Genomic DNA, 17,387 nt, shown 5'->3' on the forward strand with positions numbered 1-17,387 from the left:
TCAGTGTCTTTCACTCCTTAGGTTTCGTTGGGAGAGGAGGTTCTGGGTGCATCTGGATAGATGCAGTGACTGATCACAGAAGGCAGTTTTGAAACACAAATAAGAGGACTTGTAAACTGTATTCCAGCGACAATCCTTACAGCACCGATCTAGGGAGAAAGGAATACTGAAAAGACAAGAAACTTGAAGGGGAGGGAGTGTAACATAAACATTTCTGAGATTAAAAGCATACAAATGCAAGAACTTTGGCTGTGAAGTAGGTCAGTATTTATGTTCCTCTCTCTAGCTGGAGCCGGCAGATACACGTTTGGAAAGATGGTGCATTCTTGTGAAGAAAACCTGCTCTCTAGCAAGGTAGACCCTGASGCACAGCCTTCGAAAGAGGCACAGTGTCGGCATGGCCAAGGGGCTGCAGCAGGGCGGACTTTCCACCAACTGTCACAAGAAATCAAGAGAAGCACCTCAAACCTTTGCTGTGCCAGCAGTGGAAGTGGTACTTCACAGGTACAAATGCCGACGGACAGAAGAAAAGTGGCAAAACCCACAGCAGTGCAAACCTCAGGGAGCTTCAGGTTTTCCTTGCTGGTTAAAAAGCTTCCTCTTGGTAATTTTCCCTTTATTTTCTGAGCACAGCAGCAGTTGAGAAAGGCAAGCAGCAGGCAGTCTCGGCGTGATGCAGAGAGCCGGGCAACCAGTACACTGCCCAAATGGCCCACTTCCAGGGGCTGCTCACCCGTTTCCAGGTAGTGAAAGTAAAAATTCATCATGTTAAAGGAATGACCCCATTTGCTCAGATAAGAGTTGCCAGTTTTATGCCAACAAGTAGAATGGGCAGATGAGTGGGTCCAGTGAAACTCAGTACTCCAAATTCCTTGTTACAAGTCCACATACACACACACACACACAGGAGGAAAGAAGTTGACAGAAGTTGATGGAAATGAATTCTGCTGAGTTGAACTAGCACAATTTATTCAGTTACGCTGGAGACACCTACTTACATAAAGGAATGAAAAAGTATTACAATATAATAGAGAAAAGAAGTGATCCAAATGCTGAGCAATATCCCTTGAAAATACTGACCAAAACCAAAGCTAGAAATACTTTTCATGTAAAATCCCTATATGCTGAAAGACCATGAAGCTCATAAGAGATGTATTGGTTAGCATGGTGGACCTAAGAACTAACCAGATAAAGACAGAGTTAAAATTCAGTTGCAGCCTTTGGAAAACTAAATCACACCTTTGAACTAATCAAGAAAAATCAGATTTTCTGAAGTAACAATGTCATACAGCAGGTGCCTGGTAGATGGATGGTATTTATCAATATATGGCTTTTGTTGGTCATCCTGTTCTTAAAGCATAACATCAGCTGTGCACCTTCATTTGCTGCAGTTCTGTCTCTGGACAGAACTCTGTCTCTTGGACTCTTCAGTGTCCAAACCAGAGCTAATTAGGTTTACATCCAAGCTGTAAGCCAGAGAACTATGGTATTGGCTGCAGGCAGGGTGGGAGACGAAGAAATAAGATTTTACTCAACATCAAAGACAAAAAGTGGTGAAAATTTCAGAGAAAATGATTTGAAACTAAGGATTAATCAGTTCACGTACTCACTTTTGCTGAAACTTTATTGAATACTTGGTAGCGGCAACCGCACAGAGTTAGTAGGGATATTTTCTTGGGATGTTAAGATCTTGAGATCTTTATGTCTTTCAAATTTGAGGAAAGCCCAGACATGCTACAAAGTATTTGTATTGATTAATATCTACAAAGTTGCTGAATTCTGATAATAGGGAGGAAAAAAACGTGCAAAGAAACCTGGAAAAATGTAAAGGTGATAAACCTCTTAATACAYTGAGATTATTTAACATAAGGGACCAAGTAACTGGAGAGGGGCAAACCCAGCATCTTCTTAAAGCCTGACATCTCCCAGCACCATGTCAATACTGATGCCTCTCGCCCATCATTTAAAATAACTAAGTGCATCCACATTGAACRCATTTCTCACAGCACTCCTTGAGGTAGACAGATGCTACTATTGAGCAACTAAGACAAAGAACAAGAAACAAGTTAGATCTTCATAGGTTCAATCTACCACCCCATCACCAGAACAACTCTTCTCCTTGTGGTATCCGGATCCTGACCAGGACTGCTGGTTAGCTTATAATGCAAGGACTGAGATAGTTCATCTTTGTACAATTCTGATGAATATTCATTTCTATACTACTGGCTCTTTTTGTATGCTGATAACATTCACTCTCAGCATCATTTCTTTGCAATCACTTTGCCAGTAGACTGTGCTGTTTTGTTTCCGTTTTGTTTTGGGTTTGATGTCCCTACGTGGCAGTGATTTCAATGCCTTTGAACTCAACCTCTTTTGTTCTTAGCAGCACAATGTTATCCTGCAGCAAACAAAATTTCAGAAATGGCCAAAGACAAGCCATAGTGCAAAATCTCCCCCGGAATGGGAAAATGCAATAAAAAGTCATACATGACCACAAAAAGTTGATCTCTGAAACTTAAATTTAGGAATTTAGGTTATTGGTCAAACTACATGAGTTATTCTGAAGTTCAAAGATTTCCTACCAACTTTCACATGTGATTTTGGGAGGAAAGCTGGCTCCTCCTTTCTGTCAGTATTACACAAGAGATCGATGCTGAAGGGACTTAGCACATTAATCCAGCCCGAAAAGGGAGCAAGCTTGTTGTTATAGTTGCATACTATTGTTGTCACATATAGAAACAAAGACTTTAACTCATAATTGAAAACATCCCATTTGCTCCATGAGGTCTCCTGGAAAGGACCAGAGCATGCCAAAAACCACACACTGTAGAACTATCTCCTACGTGCTACAAAACCAAATTTTAGTTGTTCTTACATATGTGGCAATCACAAATACAGTCAATAGCCCTAATATTTTAGATTTAAAGAAAGATACATCTTTTCTTTATCTTTTAATTCATGTAGTAGATACAAATCTTTGGTGGAGTCCTCTAGAGAAAAATTTGCATATTACTCTCCAACAGTGATTTCCTCAGTGGGCATGCTGAAGAAACAAGCAAATGTTTTCTTTCTACAGCTTTTTGGGGAGCCTGCACAATCCTTTTTGTGTATCCAACAGTCCACCTTCTTATCAGCATCCAGCCCCAAGCACAGGGAACGCATCCCTCCTTTTCCCAGTGCTGGAGATAGCCATGGTACTCTCCTAGGCAAAGCACAATGTACATACGCAATTTTCCCTTTTGATTCCCTAAGAGATAATGCACTGACATTCAAGTGGTGGACTCAGGTTCATGAAACTGAAGTGGAGAGGGCACTTGGTCTTTGCTGTGAGAAGTAGCTGCAGACAAGAGCGCTAGCAGATGGCCACGCTATTGCCACCAGCCTACAGAACTGGCCTCTCCAATAATGCCYGCCTTTTAATTCTTAGCACTACCGTATTTCAAAATGACCGACCACGGAAGGATGAAACACCAGGGCTATCCTGGCAAGCAGCTGCCCACATACTTTTTCCCTTCACCTATTTCCAGCTTCAAAGTACTTAAGTCTGGAGCTGGGGAGACTCCAGGTCTCAGGTCTACCTTCCTTCAGCTGCCTGGTACATGCACGGCTCAAGTCTGCTGTTCAGGCACTACGTACAGAACCAGCGCCTGTCCCATCACTGTTTAAGCACTACAGCTACTTTCATTTTTAAAACTAGAAATTGCTCTCTGAAGAGCACTGCTGCTTCCYCTAAAGAAACGCAAGCTAAGAGAGAGATGAAAATCTATTTGTTCTAAACTCAAGAGCAGCAGAAGGCCGGCATTGGTTGCATGGCCACTGGCACAGCAGGAAATACAACTAAAAGCTTGGTGCTGCAATCCAGAAACCGCAGGGGAAAGGGGCTTTGCTTTGTCTGAGTGCGCGCGCATGTGTGTGGGCATCGCCTAGTACGCATCTGCACTGAAAGACACGCTACCTCTCCAAAGAGTGCAGCTCACAAAAATAGCTCAAGTTGGTTAATCTGCAACTAAAATGGAAAGAAAGGCCCAGGCAGCAGGGATCCCTACTTGTGCTGATCAAGAAGACAAAAAAATTGCTGCTGTTACACTAACAAAGTGGAACAGGAGGGGAGGTATTTTTAACTCTCTCAGTGTCAAATCCTTCTAGTTTYATTTGGGAGGTAAAGGAATTACTGTCTGAGTTACACATGCCTATTTTCTCTGAAGATCCCTACGTTATATCTCTTAAGATCACAGCAAGGGACACCCTTCCCTTCYGCCCCTCCTCAGCTTTCCCTTCAGCTTACATGACTTTCTAAGCCAAGACCAGTCTATCCTGAGACTGCAAGACAYTGGGACATTCAGGTTAAATTCAGACAATCCTGCAGGTACTTTAGCCAGTAAAAATAGGGAAATTTTGCAAAATGGATTTGTAGACCCAGCATCCACCCATAAGTTTCTTTGCGACACTGACACCACAGCTCCTTGGGAAGGGAAGGGGGTCCAGTTTATTGCGGAGTAGTACAAAGATCCTGCTCCCAAATTTAGTCTTCTTTTGAGTTGAGGCCCTCACTTTTGTTTTAATTTCCCCATGGTACAAAAGGCCGGAGTATAGACGCAGGGGCAGATCCTCAGCCTGCCGATCGCACAGCTCCGTTAAGGTAAGCACAACTCACGCTGTATCCAGGCTCGCTGCAACCGTTTCGTCGCCTCGGGAACACAAGCTGAGCAGTGATTTAAGTCTGTTCCAGTGCTCCCATGTTTCTGCCTGTGTGTGAGATAKTCTCTGTAGCAGCAAAGCAAATCTGTCTTTGGCCAAAAGGCCTCGAGCACAGTCCGGCAACGTTGCACACACCTTCTCCAGCTGAAATGACGCCCTGGCAGGCCCCTCGCTCGTCTTGCCTAGCTTCGGCAGCCAAGAACACTTCAGTCACCAGCAAATACGCACAAGGTGGAATGAAAAGMCGTCCCAGAGGAAGCAAACATCCGGCTTCCAGGAGAGAAAGTAGGAGGACTTACAAAAGGATTAACGTTTAAACTGGAAAAAAAGAATCTTTTCAGTGCTATCTGAACCACGTTTGAAAATACGCATTAAAATACRCTGCCTATAAGGGGACCAAAAGACTCTTTGGCCAGGAAAGCCAGAGTGGCCTGATTTCAGACAATAGGATTGCAAAATGCTTAAGTCCACTTCCTAGGGTGCATAAAAAGAAAAATTTCCCCAAAAATATGTAGCAGTCCTTCCACATACACTATTCACCTTTTACTGCGGCAATTAATCAGTCAAGAATTAATGCTACYGACTGCTTTCCCCCTGCCTCCCCTTTGGCCTGCTCAACCACGAATCACCAGGCAAGCGAAGGAGAGGTTTTACTTCCTTTTAGAGTTATCTCTCAACCCCATACATTACTTTTTTTTTTATGTAGCAATGTGCTTTATGGAGGTAAAAATAATCACCTCCCTACTTTAGAAGGGAAAAGGAAAGTACAAAATGGGGCAAAATTGAGCACCAATGACTTGCTGTGTCACAGCAATCCAGACCACAAGGCCTGCTTAAATAGGAGAGACAGGAAACTCCTCGGTCTGCTTGGCGGGTCTGTTTTCTAAACCAGTTTCTTCCAAGAGCACCAACAACAGTGTGTTTAAAAGTGAAATGGATTAAAGGAATTGAGAGATGTTTTTCAGATATGATCCCTCTGGAAAAGAAAGGGATGTTTTTTGTTTATTCATCTTGACAATGTCCTTTTAAAAAGGTAATTTTGGTTAGTCCAAGCCTTTAAATACTTTTTGTTTTTAAAAGAAATTGCCAAATATGGCAACTGGACAATGAGCGTCATTCAGCAATATCAGTTTCTGGTCTGTAGAGGAAATTAAAAAAAAAACACCAGCATTTAAAAAATAAATACGACTAACCATACGGAAAATAAGAAAATCAAAATCATCTTCAACAACAGAGACAGGTATAAATGCTTAAATGTTGCTGCGCGAGGTAGAGGTAAAAAAGACTTTCCAGACCCAGACCAGTTTTAGACCCCCCCTCTCTGTGCCTATAATTTAATTTGGAAGAGTCTGTCAGCTTCACCAAATTCAAGCAGACCTGTGTGTTCCCTGAAATGCTCTGAGCTGGAAAACTATTTCAGCTTTTGTAGAAATTAGTTGCCAAGCAACCTGCCCCCTGGTTTTACAACTTGTGCAGCAAAGAAAGAGCCAGGAAGTGGTATTTTAAACTACCACGAAACAATAAAACATTTTCTGGATGTCGTCGGCTCGGACAAGCAGATGGTAGAGCCCTTTTTGGAACGGCCAGAGTCCATCCGATCCTTAGCGATGTGACAGAGAACGTGCAACGCCCTGCCTGAAGCTTCCTTCCTGGGGAGAACATCGCTGGCAGAAACATCACAAATAAATAGGTGCTCGCTGGGGGGAGATCCGATTGCCTTATACAGTATGCTGATACTGAAAACGTACATGGTAAGACACAACCCAAGAACCTTCTGTACAAAGCAGCAAGTATTCTGACATAATGAAATATAAAAACTAAAAATTGCACTGCACACAGATTTTCCAAACAAACTCAAGATAACCGAGCACAGTCAGATCGTACAAACCATTAGTTTAAAAAAATACCTTCTTGTAYATTTTGAGAATAAGTGGAAAGAGTCTTCGTGCAAATGTTCAGCCTTGATCAAGCAGAGGACATAGAATCGTTGTAAACGCATTAGTTCCTTCCTCGTCTGCCATAGGTGCCCTGCGTTATCTATCTTCTGCAGTAAGATTAGGGTTAGGAATCTGTTTCTTCTGTAAATATCACCTTTCAAGTTCCACAGATGTATCATCAAGACACTACTGGTGTCATATCCCACAACTGTTAATACAAYAAAAGATAATACTGTAGTGAATAATGGTGAAAATAATAAAATATAATACAGTATTCAATGCTACTTCTATGCACTTTGCACTTCCTACTGCATGTGATCCAGTGTCTGTTTTAGCTGGGYATATACCTCCAGCTTTCCCAAAATGAGCTCTGTCTAGGTACATGAATGTCTCTGTTTCCTACAGAACGCAGAAAGTTCTGGCCCATGAATACCTTTTTCATTACACACAAATGACATTCTCTTATGACATTCTCTTTATATTCCTCCTATAGAAACTAATCCCTCCCCTCACCCCTAAAAAGTGTGTGCTGTGACAGAAGGAGGAATTKGCAGCATTTTTTTTGATGCTCTGAGTGCTTTACAAGATTCATGTAAGAAAAATCTCTGACGGGAATTTCAAAAGTCTTACTTTGAAACTAAGTGAGTTTTAGAAGAATGGAGCAAATTTCCATTCTCCTATATGGAGAAGGAATATTGATCATTCTTATTGGGCAGGAGGAGGGAATTAGTGACCGTGAGAGAAGTCTCTGCAGGTGAAAGAAAGCAGATGGGACATATCTGGACTCACAAGGGAAAGAAAGGGGAGATGAAATACAAGAGCTGGAGAAATCTCTTCAGTCCTACCTTAATAACCTTGTCTGTCCCCGAGGTCAATAGCCATCCCCTGGTGGCATCAAAGTGTACGTGAACAATGTTGTGCTTACTGTCATGGAAAGTAGCTGTGGGTGCCCGTCTGAAGAAAGAGACCCCAAATCAGCAAAGACCATGACTGCAGGGTTTTCCCCTGAAGTGTTCACTAAGAGAGGAGATGGGGATGGAAGGTTACAGCTCCTGGTTTGGTCCCCTCAGGGAAAGAGCCTGGGGACCACCCCCCTGGCTGCTACCCCCACGCCCAGGCTCTCCCAGAGCCAGGAGTTTTGCCCCACTCCAATGCAAGCCTGCTCAGTGCCCACACTTACTCTTCATCTGTTATGGACTCGTGACAGCTATCGCAGACCCTCACTTCAAACTCGAATCCCATCAGGGGGATGGAGGAGCGCTTGGAACTGCATTTACCACACACGGCTTTCCCACACTTCCGGCAGTGATGCTGTGAGAGGCAACACACAAAAAGACATCTTCACCCACCACCCAGAGGCCCATCACTGCTCAGMTCTGGCTGACTCTATCAATTCTCTTCAACAAGACTGAGCCAAAGTTGCAGCAAAAAGGAAAATGACTCTTCCAGGGACAACAAAGAAAAATAGTCAGAAACATTAGAGTAAATGGGGGAAAAAAAATCTTACTTTCATTTTTTTTCTCCTTCTTTACCTGGGGCTACCAGCAGCTGGTCATTAACAGGGACACTGGGAGCTGGCAGATAAAGCACTGCACAGGTGAGRTAGGCTCTGGCTCTCTCCCCTATGCTCTAGGGTTGCAATGTACATCATCCTGCAAATCATCTCCTCTCCTACTGAGTGCTTTGGGATCTGCGGGTATAGCTGCAGGTCAGGGCTTCTTCACTGAGTGCAAGTGTGATCATTGCTAAACAGGGGTGTAACAGGATGGGAGAAGAAAAAAATCAAAGCTGTGCTCTTTTTGTTAAAAGAGACAGAGACGGGAGAAGAGGACGAGGAAGTCCCTCTAGAAGAAAGCTCCCACAGAGCTGGGAGCCGTGGTCTCCACTGCCCCCAAAGGAGGCGGATGCAGCTTCTCGCTCTGCCGATGTGCAGAGCAGCAGAGGCCAGGGAACTGCTGAGGCTGAATTCCAACCCAGTCCCCTTTCTCCAGCGCTGGCGTTGGTGCCAAGTATTGAACAATCAAGTTGGAAGACAGCTAGTAAAACAACACTAAGTGGTGAGCACAATCTCAGCCTGGTGTTCTTCCTCAGGGAAAATCATCCCCTCTTGATTCTTACTTTGGGAGTTGTTTGGAGCATTGTTTAGGGGACAACAACAATGTTCAGCAGTACATGATACATTAAAATATGTCCAGGTCAAAGCAGCATGGTGCCACGCTGCCATTATCAGCATCAGGGCAATGTCATTCTGGAGTCTCATCTCAGCCTCTCCCTCTAAATAGAAACATGTATCACCTCATCACCTCAATCTCTTTGGCTGTTTTCAGCCTCAGAAGTACTAGTGCATCTGCATTTTGATACTACCTGGATCCTGTTTCCTCRCACACTGCTGCGTGGGACTGCAGTGCAGCCTTGCCTGTCATTGGCGAGCCAGGCACTATGGTGACAAGCATTATATAAAGAATGAGAAAATGCTCAGCCACCTGACTTTTTCAAGCTCTGTAAGAACACCCTTTTCCGCATTTTTACACTCATTTCCTGGAAGGCTGCAAGCCGTGGCCCTTTTCTACTGGGCAGAAAAATCCAACTGCGTGTTCCAAGCAGACCAATAAGCCTTTTCCAACACAGCCTGAGCAGTTACAGATGTTTACCCGAGCCCATGGAAAACAGCTTTGCTTCCAACACTATCTCCAGAAATCAGCTGCAAATTTCTTTCTAAAACCGATTCAACTGACAATAAGCTAAATCCCACATAGCTAAAACTGCAGATAGCCCAGAAACAGCAGATTTACTCAGCCCAACATCCATTATATTACTATTGGGAGCAGCTACAGAAATTTCTTCTGCTTCTAAGAGGTAAGGTTTTTGGCCCTCAGTGTGTTCCCCCACAGAGCAAAACAAGCCTGATCACCGATAGGAGCTCACCACCCAACTATCGAGAGCCCCGTGGAAACACAAAGTGCATGTTCCCCTAAAGTGCCTTTAGGGGAAAAAAAGTTACTGCAATGTGCTGAGAGGCGAGCCTAATCGCATTATGCTGATGTACCAAGGGACCCATACAAACCTGCCTGAGGCCTATTTTCTTACTGTCCCACATCTGTTTGAAGTTCCAGAAGAAAGGCTGGTCACATTTTTGACAGGAGTCGCTGTCCAACCATTCGGGTGTCTGCAACACAGACACACATACACACACAAAAAAAGGGAGTGAGCAACAAGCAGAAAATCATCCATCGAAGCCCAGTGACAGGACAACAAAGATGTTTTGGGTGCAGTAACTTTGTCAAGAGAATTTGATTAAAAAATCCCCATTTTTACAAGAAATCATTTTGACTGTTCCCTGAAATATCTTTTTTTAGTTCAGCTTTGGGCCTTGAAGGACATGGGAGCAACACTTCTTACCCAATATATAAAGCAGAATTTGATTATAAGATGATAAAAATAATCCAAGAACAAACAAGCCTCCCACCACCTCTCCAAGTTTAGAATTAGGTGTATAAAAATGAATGTCCAGCTGGACAGCATTTACCATCCTGCCTCTGGTGGAAACTGGAGGCAATTAGTTTTTCCAACAGCTGAGCTATTTGTCTGGATGGAACAAGAGGGGGTGGTATCTGAAATGTTGCCTTTTTTCTTTCTTTTAATATTGTGAGAGATATTCCCAAAGYTCCCGCTGAAAGAGGTATTTGCTACAAATCACATGCAGGGCTGAGCAAGACARGAGTCTCCCGAAAAAGCCTAAAACCCTGAAACAACTCTTTCCCCTACTTTCACACAAAGAAGATGTAAGGCAAGTCTTCCATTCCCTAATGCAATATGTAGCTTCATGCTCATGCTGTAGATGAAGAGGGTAAGGATAGAGAAGATTCAATTAAGAGAAAACATTAAAGGCATTTCTCTCTCCTCCAACCGTTTGGCATGGAATGAACAGAAATAAGTTTTGGCCAAGGGGAACAAGTTTTGCTTGGAGAAGCAAGTTTTGATTGACCCTGGAAGATGTCAGGAAAAGCCTGCAGCAGTGGGGAGGGACGTGGAGGGGGCAGGCAACCTCCTCCCGTACCCTTGGGTCATCTGACACATGTGCCGCACTGAGTCGCTGCGGGACAGGCAGTGCTTCTCCTCATCGCGTTTAGGAAACCCTCTCTGGGACATCCTCTACCTGAAGAGCCTCGGTTCCCCGTTTCAGAGGGCAGCTGCATTCAACCCTCCTCCAGCTGTCCATTTGTTAGGAGACAGTCTGCCAGTCCTATATGGGGTTCCTTCACAGCAGATGACTTCCACCCGGACAAACGCTCGTGCCAAAGAAGGTGCTGGCAAGCGGGTCCTTCCCATCCCCATGGTGAGGCAGCCCCTAGCCCTCCCAGCACTGCTTAGGCAGCGCAGTAACATGTTCTCACCCATCCCCACCACCAGAAAAGATTAAATAAATAATAAATTAAGATAAATACTTTGTGAGGAAGAACTACTAACAAACTGCAGTTGGCTCATCAGAGCCACAAGCTTCTCACGTAGTGCAGTTAAAAAAGGCAAGAGCCACAGTTAAGATTAAGAATTAAAAAAACAATATGAAAGCCAGATAACCATACAGTAAGGCTGACGGAGTCCCTCAGCTCCCCTGATTGCTCTGACCCCCAGCTGCCTATTTCAGCTTTTCTGTCAGCTACGTTAAAGGCAGGTCTCTCTGCAGGGGTAAATTCCTGTCTTTCCTACACACAACTGCCTCTTAGTTTAATGCCTATAGATTTACATCTGCATGAATACATTCTTCATCTCTGAAGCCTCTGAACACTATATTTACATGAAGATGTTTTGCTAGTGACTACTGCAAGTCACTACTTGCAGTTACTGTACTACTATGCAGTTACTACTGCTTTGCAGTAAAATCGAAACACAGCTTCTAGCATCTTTCAGAAAAGCCTTCTAAAGCTTTTTAAAAATAGAGTCTAAAATATGGAACCAAGGGAAAAAAATGGCTTAATGCATTCCAATGCAATCTCAGAGATATGGGAAAATCTGACAACATCAGGCAGAAAAAAAAAACAGGCAAAACAATACAATAGTCAAAATCCAGAATAAAGTGCTCTAAGACCCCCAAACAAGACTTGATATTAAAACCCCAAAGATTCAGCTTTTGGAAGTGATCTAGCACAATAGACTCCCTATTGCACTACTGGTAACAAGAAGGAGCCCACACAGCCACAGCTAAAGGAAGCAGAACACCCGTTAGCACCTGCTCCTAAACCCTCATTTAGCTAATTATATTTCTCCTCCAGCTTTTAACCAGTCCTCTCACAGTGCTGCCATTTGTTTCACAACAAACTAATTTTAACCCTTATTGTAGCCTTTCTAAGATAGCAAATAAATAAGATTTTCACTTCTGGATGTCTGAGTTGCACCAATGAGGAAACATCTGCTGGGAAGGAGGAAGCCGCTCTGCTTTCGGTTCACTTTTGGAGCTGATGACATAATTGGCCATTAGCTCAGCTATTAAAGAGAGCCAACTGGAAAGTTAATTCATGGGAAAAGGGGGCGAAGAGTAGTTCAGTTCCTGCCGAGGACTATTTCAGTGGATTTTTAAATCCAATTTTCCACTTATGAAAGTCTCCTGAGCCCTTGCTTGAGAAAGACCCACATAACCAAGGGAGAACGCAAAACCTTGCGGGGAAACAGCAAAGCTGATTAAACACTGTGCTGTCAAGAAYGTGGAGTGAACTGGAAAAATTCACCGCCCTTACCCCTCCTTGCTTTTCCCTAATCCCACTCAGTTATGCTCTGCATCACATGTTAAAAGCAAAAGGCAGAAGAAGGCTGTTTTCATCCCAGCTGTGTCCTTTCCAGCCACAATCTCACACTACACGCTGGCTGAATAACCTCTCTGTCCTCAGACCTACCGGCGGTGGTTTAAGCAGGGTACCTGGGCCTCCTCTTGGCCCTGCCTTCCCTTGGGAACATGACAGATCATCACGCATGGCTGCAGTCTCCAGGTAGGAAAGGGCAGATGCTTGCCGGGGCTCTTTTTTCTGAGATTTGCTACATTCACCAGTACAGCTAAAGCCTGATTCACCCAACACAGACTTAGGGCAGCCTTACCTCTCTGAGTCAGGTCTTAGAAAACTGCTGAATGGAGGCTGTGCCCACAGGACAGAAGGCCTGGGGTACTTTTGTGCCCTTGTTCACATTCATTAGCCACGCAGCACAAAAATGGTCATGAATGCATGGGTGATTTTTTTTTGTCTTGCTCAGCAAAGTCGTTGCTTCCTGCTGTTTTATGTGGTTACACCAGAGGGTAGCAAGACTGAATAGCAGGTGAGACCAAAGGCATAATTAAATGCCTTTTTAGCAAGAACAGGGAAAAAAACCTGGATCAAATTGCAGGTTTTCAGAGATGGCAAAAAGCTTTCTTTCTTGTTTTGTTTTCTTAAAAAAAAACCCTAATAAAATAAGAATCAGTCCATCATTTACCTCTGAACTATAACATTTCTCATGATGTCCTAAAAAAAACAAAAGAGAGCATCTCACAGCATCCTTGTTAGAGGATGCCTTTCAGGGCAGCAGTATAAAAGACAGAAACCATTTTACAGCATACTTAATAAAAAGTTTTTGTCAGGTAATTACCCCGTACCATATTATTAAAGGCACAGCAAAATTGCTGTATAATAACTGAAGCATGTCAGAAAACATTTTTACTGCCTGGAACAATCCTGCTCAAACTGAAAGTTATGCATTTTAGAAAGGCCTCTTCTTCCCAAGAATTTTTCAGACAGAACCAACAAGACCTGAGCATCTACCTCCTGTCTCTCGACATCCATGTTCCAGACAACGATGCCACCGTCCGCACCGCAAGAGATGAGCTGTCGAGTGTGGTGAGCATATGAGAGAGACTGCACTTTATCACTGAAAAAGAAACAAGAGAGTTACTCATTAATCATTTATGGCTAACACAAAAATTAAGTATAGAATATATGATAAAGCAGTATAAAACTCCAGTTTGCCCGTACCTTTTGTCCCCTCACAATACACAGCATTTGTCAGAGTACCAAAGCAAACATAAATACACATCAGACAGTGCTGTAGATCAGAGTCTTTGTCATCCAGCTGAGACTAGAACCAAAGTGTTGCTCATCTGCGCAGAAGCCAGGAAAACCAAGGTCTGTGCAGGCTTTCCCTGCTCATGAGACAGGAGGTCCTAGCTTTGCTGGAAATCCAGAACAAAGCTAGAAATCTAGGGCCTCTCAGAAGACATTTCTGAAAGCATAAATGTAGCCCTGGTACTAGCTTCCTATTCAAAAAGCTAGTAACAACATTGTTTTGGCTTATCTGCAACATTCAGTTGTTGCAGATAACGAAGTACTGAAGAACTACTGAAGACTTTCTTTTGGTACCAGTAAGCAAGGAGAATTTCAAAACTAATATAGAAATTTCTAAATTGTTCCTACAGTTTTCCCAAGGTAAAGTTGAAGATTTAGGTGCTTTTTCTTCTTCTTTTAAGGAAAAGATAACATGGGAGAAACAATTCAATTTAAACCTCCAAAGTTAAGGTTGGTCCATCATAAAAGAATTAAACCCAGACCTCATCTCAAAGTATTTACRACCTGGGAAACAACCACCACATAACAAGATGTATTAAGAGGACAGTAACTGAGCATATAGGGACTGGAAATTCCTCGTGCCTTTTGGTATCAGTTTTGTTTGCCCTCTCAACCGGCCTCACCTGCTCAGAGACCTTTCATTTTGATCCATCTGTCCGTGCATATGGCTGCTCTTCCATACAGCAATGTTTTGCAGGACAGTTTGATATAATACAGCCTTTCTAGACAGCACTGACTTGCCAAGAACAATAGCACTACTAAGTGAAATGCTTCTCAGTCCCTGTTGTGGTTAGGGCCAGGTCTGTACACGCATAGTGTAAGCCAAAAATCATGCTACATGTAGGATCCAGAAGCTAAATGCATTTTAGAAGAACTAATTTCCACAGCAATAAATACAGCTGTGGTGCATTAGCAAGCACCCATGTTAGGGGTATAAAGGTGAGCTGGGAATTTAAGCAAGAGTGCTGCKGGGCTCTGAAATGCAAGTGGCCCAACCAAATCACTCAGCAGAGCACAGCATCCTGCACAAAATGTACGTGCATAAAAAAAGCTGTAAATGCTGGAGCCTCTTCAGACCTGAGTTTGGAAAGCAAGTCTCATATACATACACCCTCCAACACACTGACCCAAACTTGTTATACTGTCAGCATTTAAAACTCTAGGAATTCATCGCAGCTAGACCTATTCCACCGCTAATCTCTACTCAGTGGTGTCCAGCAAAGGCTTACTCTCCTTCAAAGATACCTACTCCACTACGCAAACATTAGGTCTGTATTTGTGCAGGTCAAGCCTCTTTGCATTAAGGAGATGGTGAAGGTCCATTTGGGTAAACCACATTACATACATCTCAGATTCTAAATACAGTAACATGTAAAACACATAGTTAGCACTGAGTTAAAAGGGACTAATTCACCAAGCCTGATGCTCCCTCTAGGGGAAAGAAAGAACTTGGCATCTAAAAAGCAAGAATTCTCTGACAGCCCTTCTCATCTGAGGACCCCTATTTTCCCTACAAAGGTGCAAATTCCTGCATAACATGTTCAGGGTACAGGTAATAGCTGTGCTTCATTATCATTTGCAAACTGTGGGCCCAACACTGAAAACCTTACTAAAAGCAATTTTTTCTCCTTGTATATGGACCACAGAGAGTCACATACATAAACACAATGCATGTGAAGACTGTAAACTCTGGGCTGTTTGTTTCCAGATGTGGCTTCTGCCTTTAGCTTTTCTCCCAGGAAAACAGGAGGAAGGGTTTTGAACATACTTATGTCCTTGCAGCTCGATGGCTGTTCCTTTTCTTCCTCCAATATCCCACATTATAATGGAGTGATCTGAACTGCCCGAGAATAAAACTCGCTGTACTGGGTCCCAACAGAGAGCAGTGACACCACCTAAAATAGGAGTTGCAAAGGACAGTCATTTCATTCCTTGCAAAGGACAGTCATTTCATTCCTGAAAGTGGAAAAGAACGTAGCTAAAAATACATACATTAAAAAACACCACAGAAAACATGAAGGGAGGGTGATTACAATGTAGGTCTATCCAGCAAAGGCCATGCAGCCAACACACTCTGCTTGCCAATTGAAAACAAGCTGTCTAGAAAGCCTACTGAACCTATACCCTGCTGTTTTCCAGGCAGAGGGCTCAGCTGCCTTTTGCATGAATCCACCAAACAGCAGAGGGGCAGAAGGAAAGCCACCACATGACAGTCACAGTGTGACTGCACAGCATTTCATCTCCACCATTCCCAGGAGACAAAATYTTACTATAAAAGAGAAGCAAGCAAGGAGTAGTATGAGCACTTGCATAGTATTGTAGCATGAGGACTGAACTACGTAGCRTTCTGCCCAGCCATCTCCTCAGAACTAGGATAGCCCTGGAAGGGAGATATTGGGTACTGTGCAAGTTCACTGAAGACAAATACACCACCACAGAGGAGCCATATGAAGAGATGTTGAGGAATGACCAGTACTTCTGTTAGATGCTAGGTGCACATCTCATGGCTGCTGTTTATTTAAAGCGCTTTAGGGCCCAAGTCCCAGCAGCTAAAAAAACAGTTAGCACCTCCACACATCCAAAGTGTGTTTATTCAACTTGAGAAGGAGTGTTTACCAGTGTGGGTCTTTTCCTGAGGAGCATCCTTTTCCCCCTAGAGTTACTGCAACACTTGTCCTAGCTCTACTTTAATTAGCAGCTTGTGGAGATTGTGCAGATTGTGGAGTTTTCAACGCTTCTGAGAAGTCTGATCCCTCTTTTAYTTTTACTAATACAAAATTGCTTCCTTGAGTTTTGGTGGCAGTTTAAGCTGGTCTGTCTCCCTCCTAACTATGCACTTACACATTATACTGTTTCACAGGAGAGTCTCACCACAGTGATGCACCAGGAGAACCAGATTGGATCTCCTCCTGAAGCCTTACCTGTGTGTCCCTTAAACGTCGTAACAAGGCTGCAGGACTCTTGCTCTAGTTTGAGTATGGTCACTTGTCCAGAGTGATCTCCAACAAACACATGCCGAGTTTCCACATCAAATCTGATGAGATAAATGCTGAGGAATATACATTGCTTATGAAAGCTATGCATTGCTTTTCGTGACTTGTTATTTTTTTTAACATGTGTAAACTGCATCCTCACGAATAGTCTCAAAGAGGAATTTAGGCCTCCACCTTTAGCTGTTCATATTAATTATTCAGTCTCCCTGGGCACACCATGTAGGCATAGGGAAAAATAAGACTACTCCAGGAGATGTAATTTGTGTTTTCATAAAAACCATCCAGGAAGAAACTCTTTACCACCAGCAGAGGAGTCTCATCTCGCCAGGCTCTGTGGCTTTGACGCTAGAGTGGGATGGTGTTCATTCTTTCTCTATCTCTACCTCAATTTGTTTAAAATAACTTCAAGTTTTCTACTTCATTATAGTCAGGTTTACAAACACAAAGCTCTTCTTTTTCTCAGACCACTGGTCAGCCTCACAGAAGGCCTCCAGAGGATATCTCCTTAAGATTTGGTTAAGATTGGTTTCTAATAGCAATTTGGTAACACTTGGTTTTGTTATAAGAACCAATCTGTATTTTATGTCATATCTGGGGAAGCATCAGCTTCATCAAGTGTATCACACATCATACTCTAAACCGAGTAAAATCTGAACCCACTCAAATAACTACCA

General features: G+C 43.2%; 1 protein-coding gene across 1 annotated transcript in view; it reads right to left on the reverse strand.

The window, feature by feature from the left end:
* Window positions 1–942: 942 nt before the first annotated feature.
* Window positions 943–17,387, reverse strand: part of WDFY2 (WD repeat and FYVE domain containing 2) — a 70,842-nt gene continuing 54,397 nt past the window's right edge. The window contains exons 6-12 of the mRNA XM_085324982.1: window positions 16,642–16,754; window positions 15,489–15,615; window positions 13,421–13,526; window positions 9,700–9,801; window positions 7,816–7,946; window positions 7,481–7,589; window positions 943–6,843 (exon numbers count right to left, since the gene is read on the reverse strand). Of these exons, the coding sequence (XP_085181108.1) occupies window positions 6,814–6,843; window positions 7,481–7,589; window positions 7,816–7,946; window positions 9,700–9,801; window positions 13,421–13,526; window positions 15,489–15,615; window positions 16,642–16,754 (718 nt within the window). The 3' untranslated portion in view covers window positions 943–6,813. The remainder of the gene's footprint in view (window positions 6,844–7,480; window positions 7,590–7,815; window positions 7,947–9,699; window positions 9,802–13,420; window positions 13,527–15,488; window positions 15,616–16,641; window positions 16,755–17,387) is intronic.

This window comes from Rhea americana, unplaced genomic scaffold, assembly GCF_003343005.1.
Source record: "Rhea americana isolate MKP2758 unplaced genomic scaffold, rheAme1 scaffold_95, whole genome shotgun sequence".
Lineage (NCBI taxonomy): Eukaryota > Metazoa > Chordata > Aves > Rheiformes > Rheidae > Rhea > Rhea americana.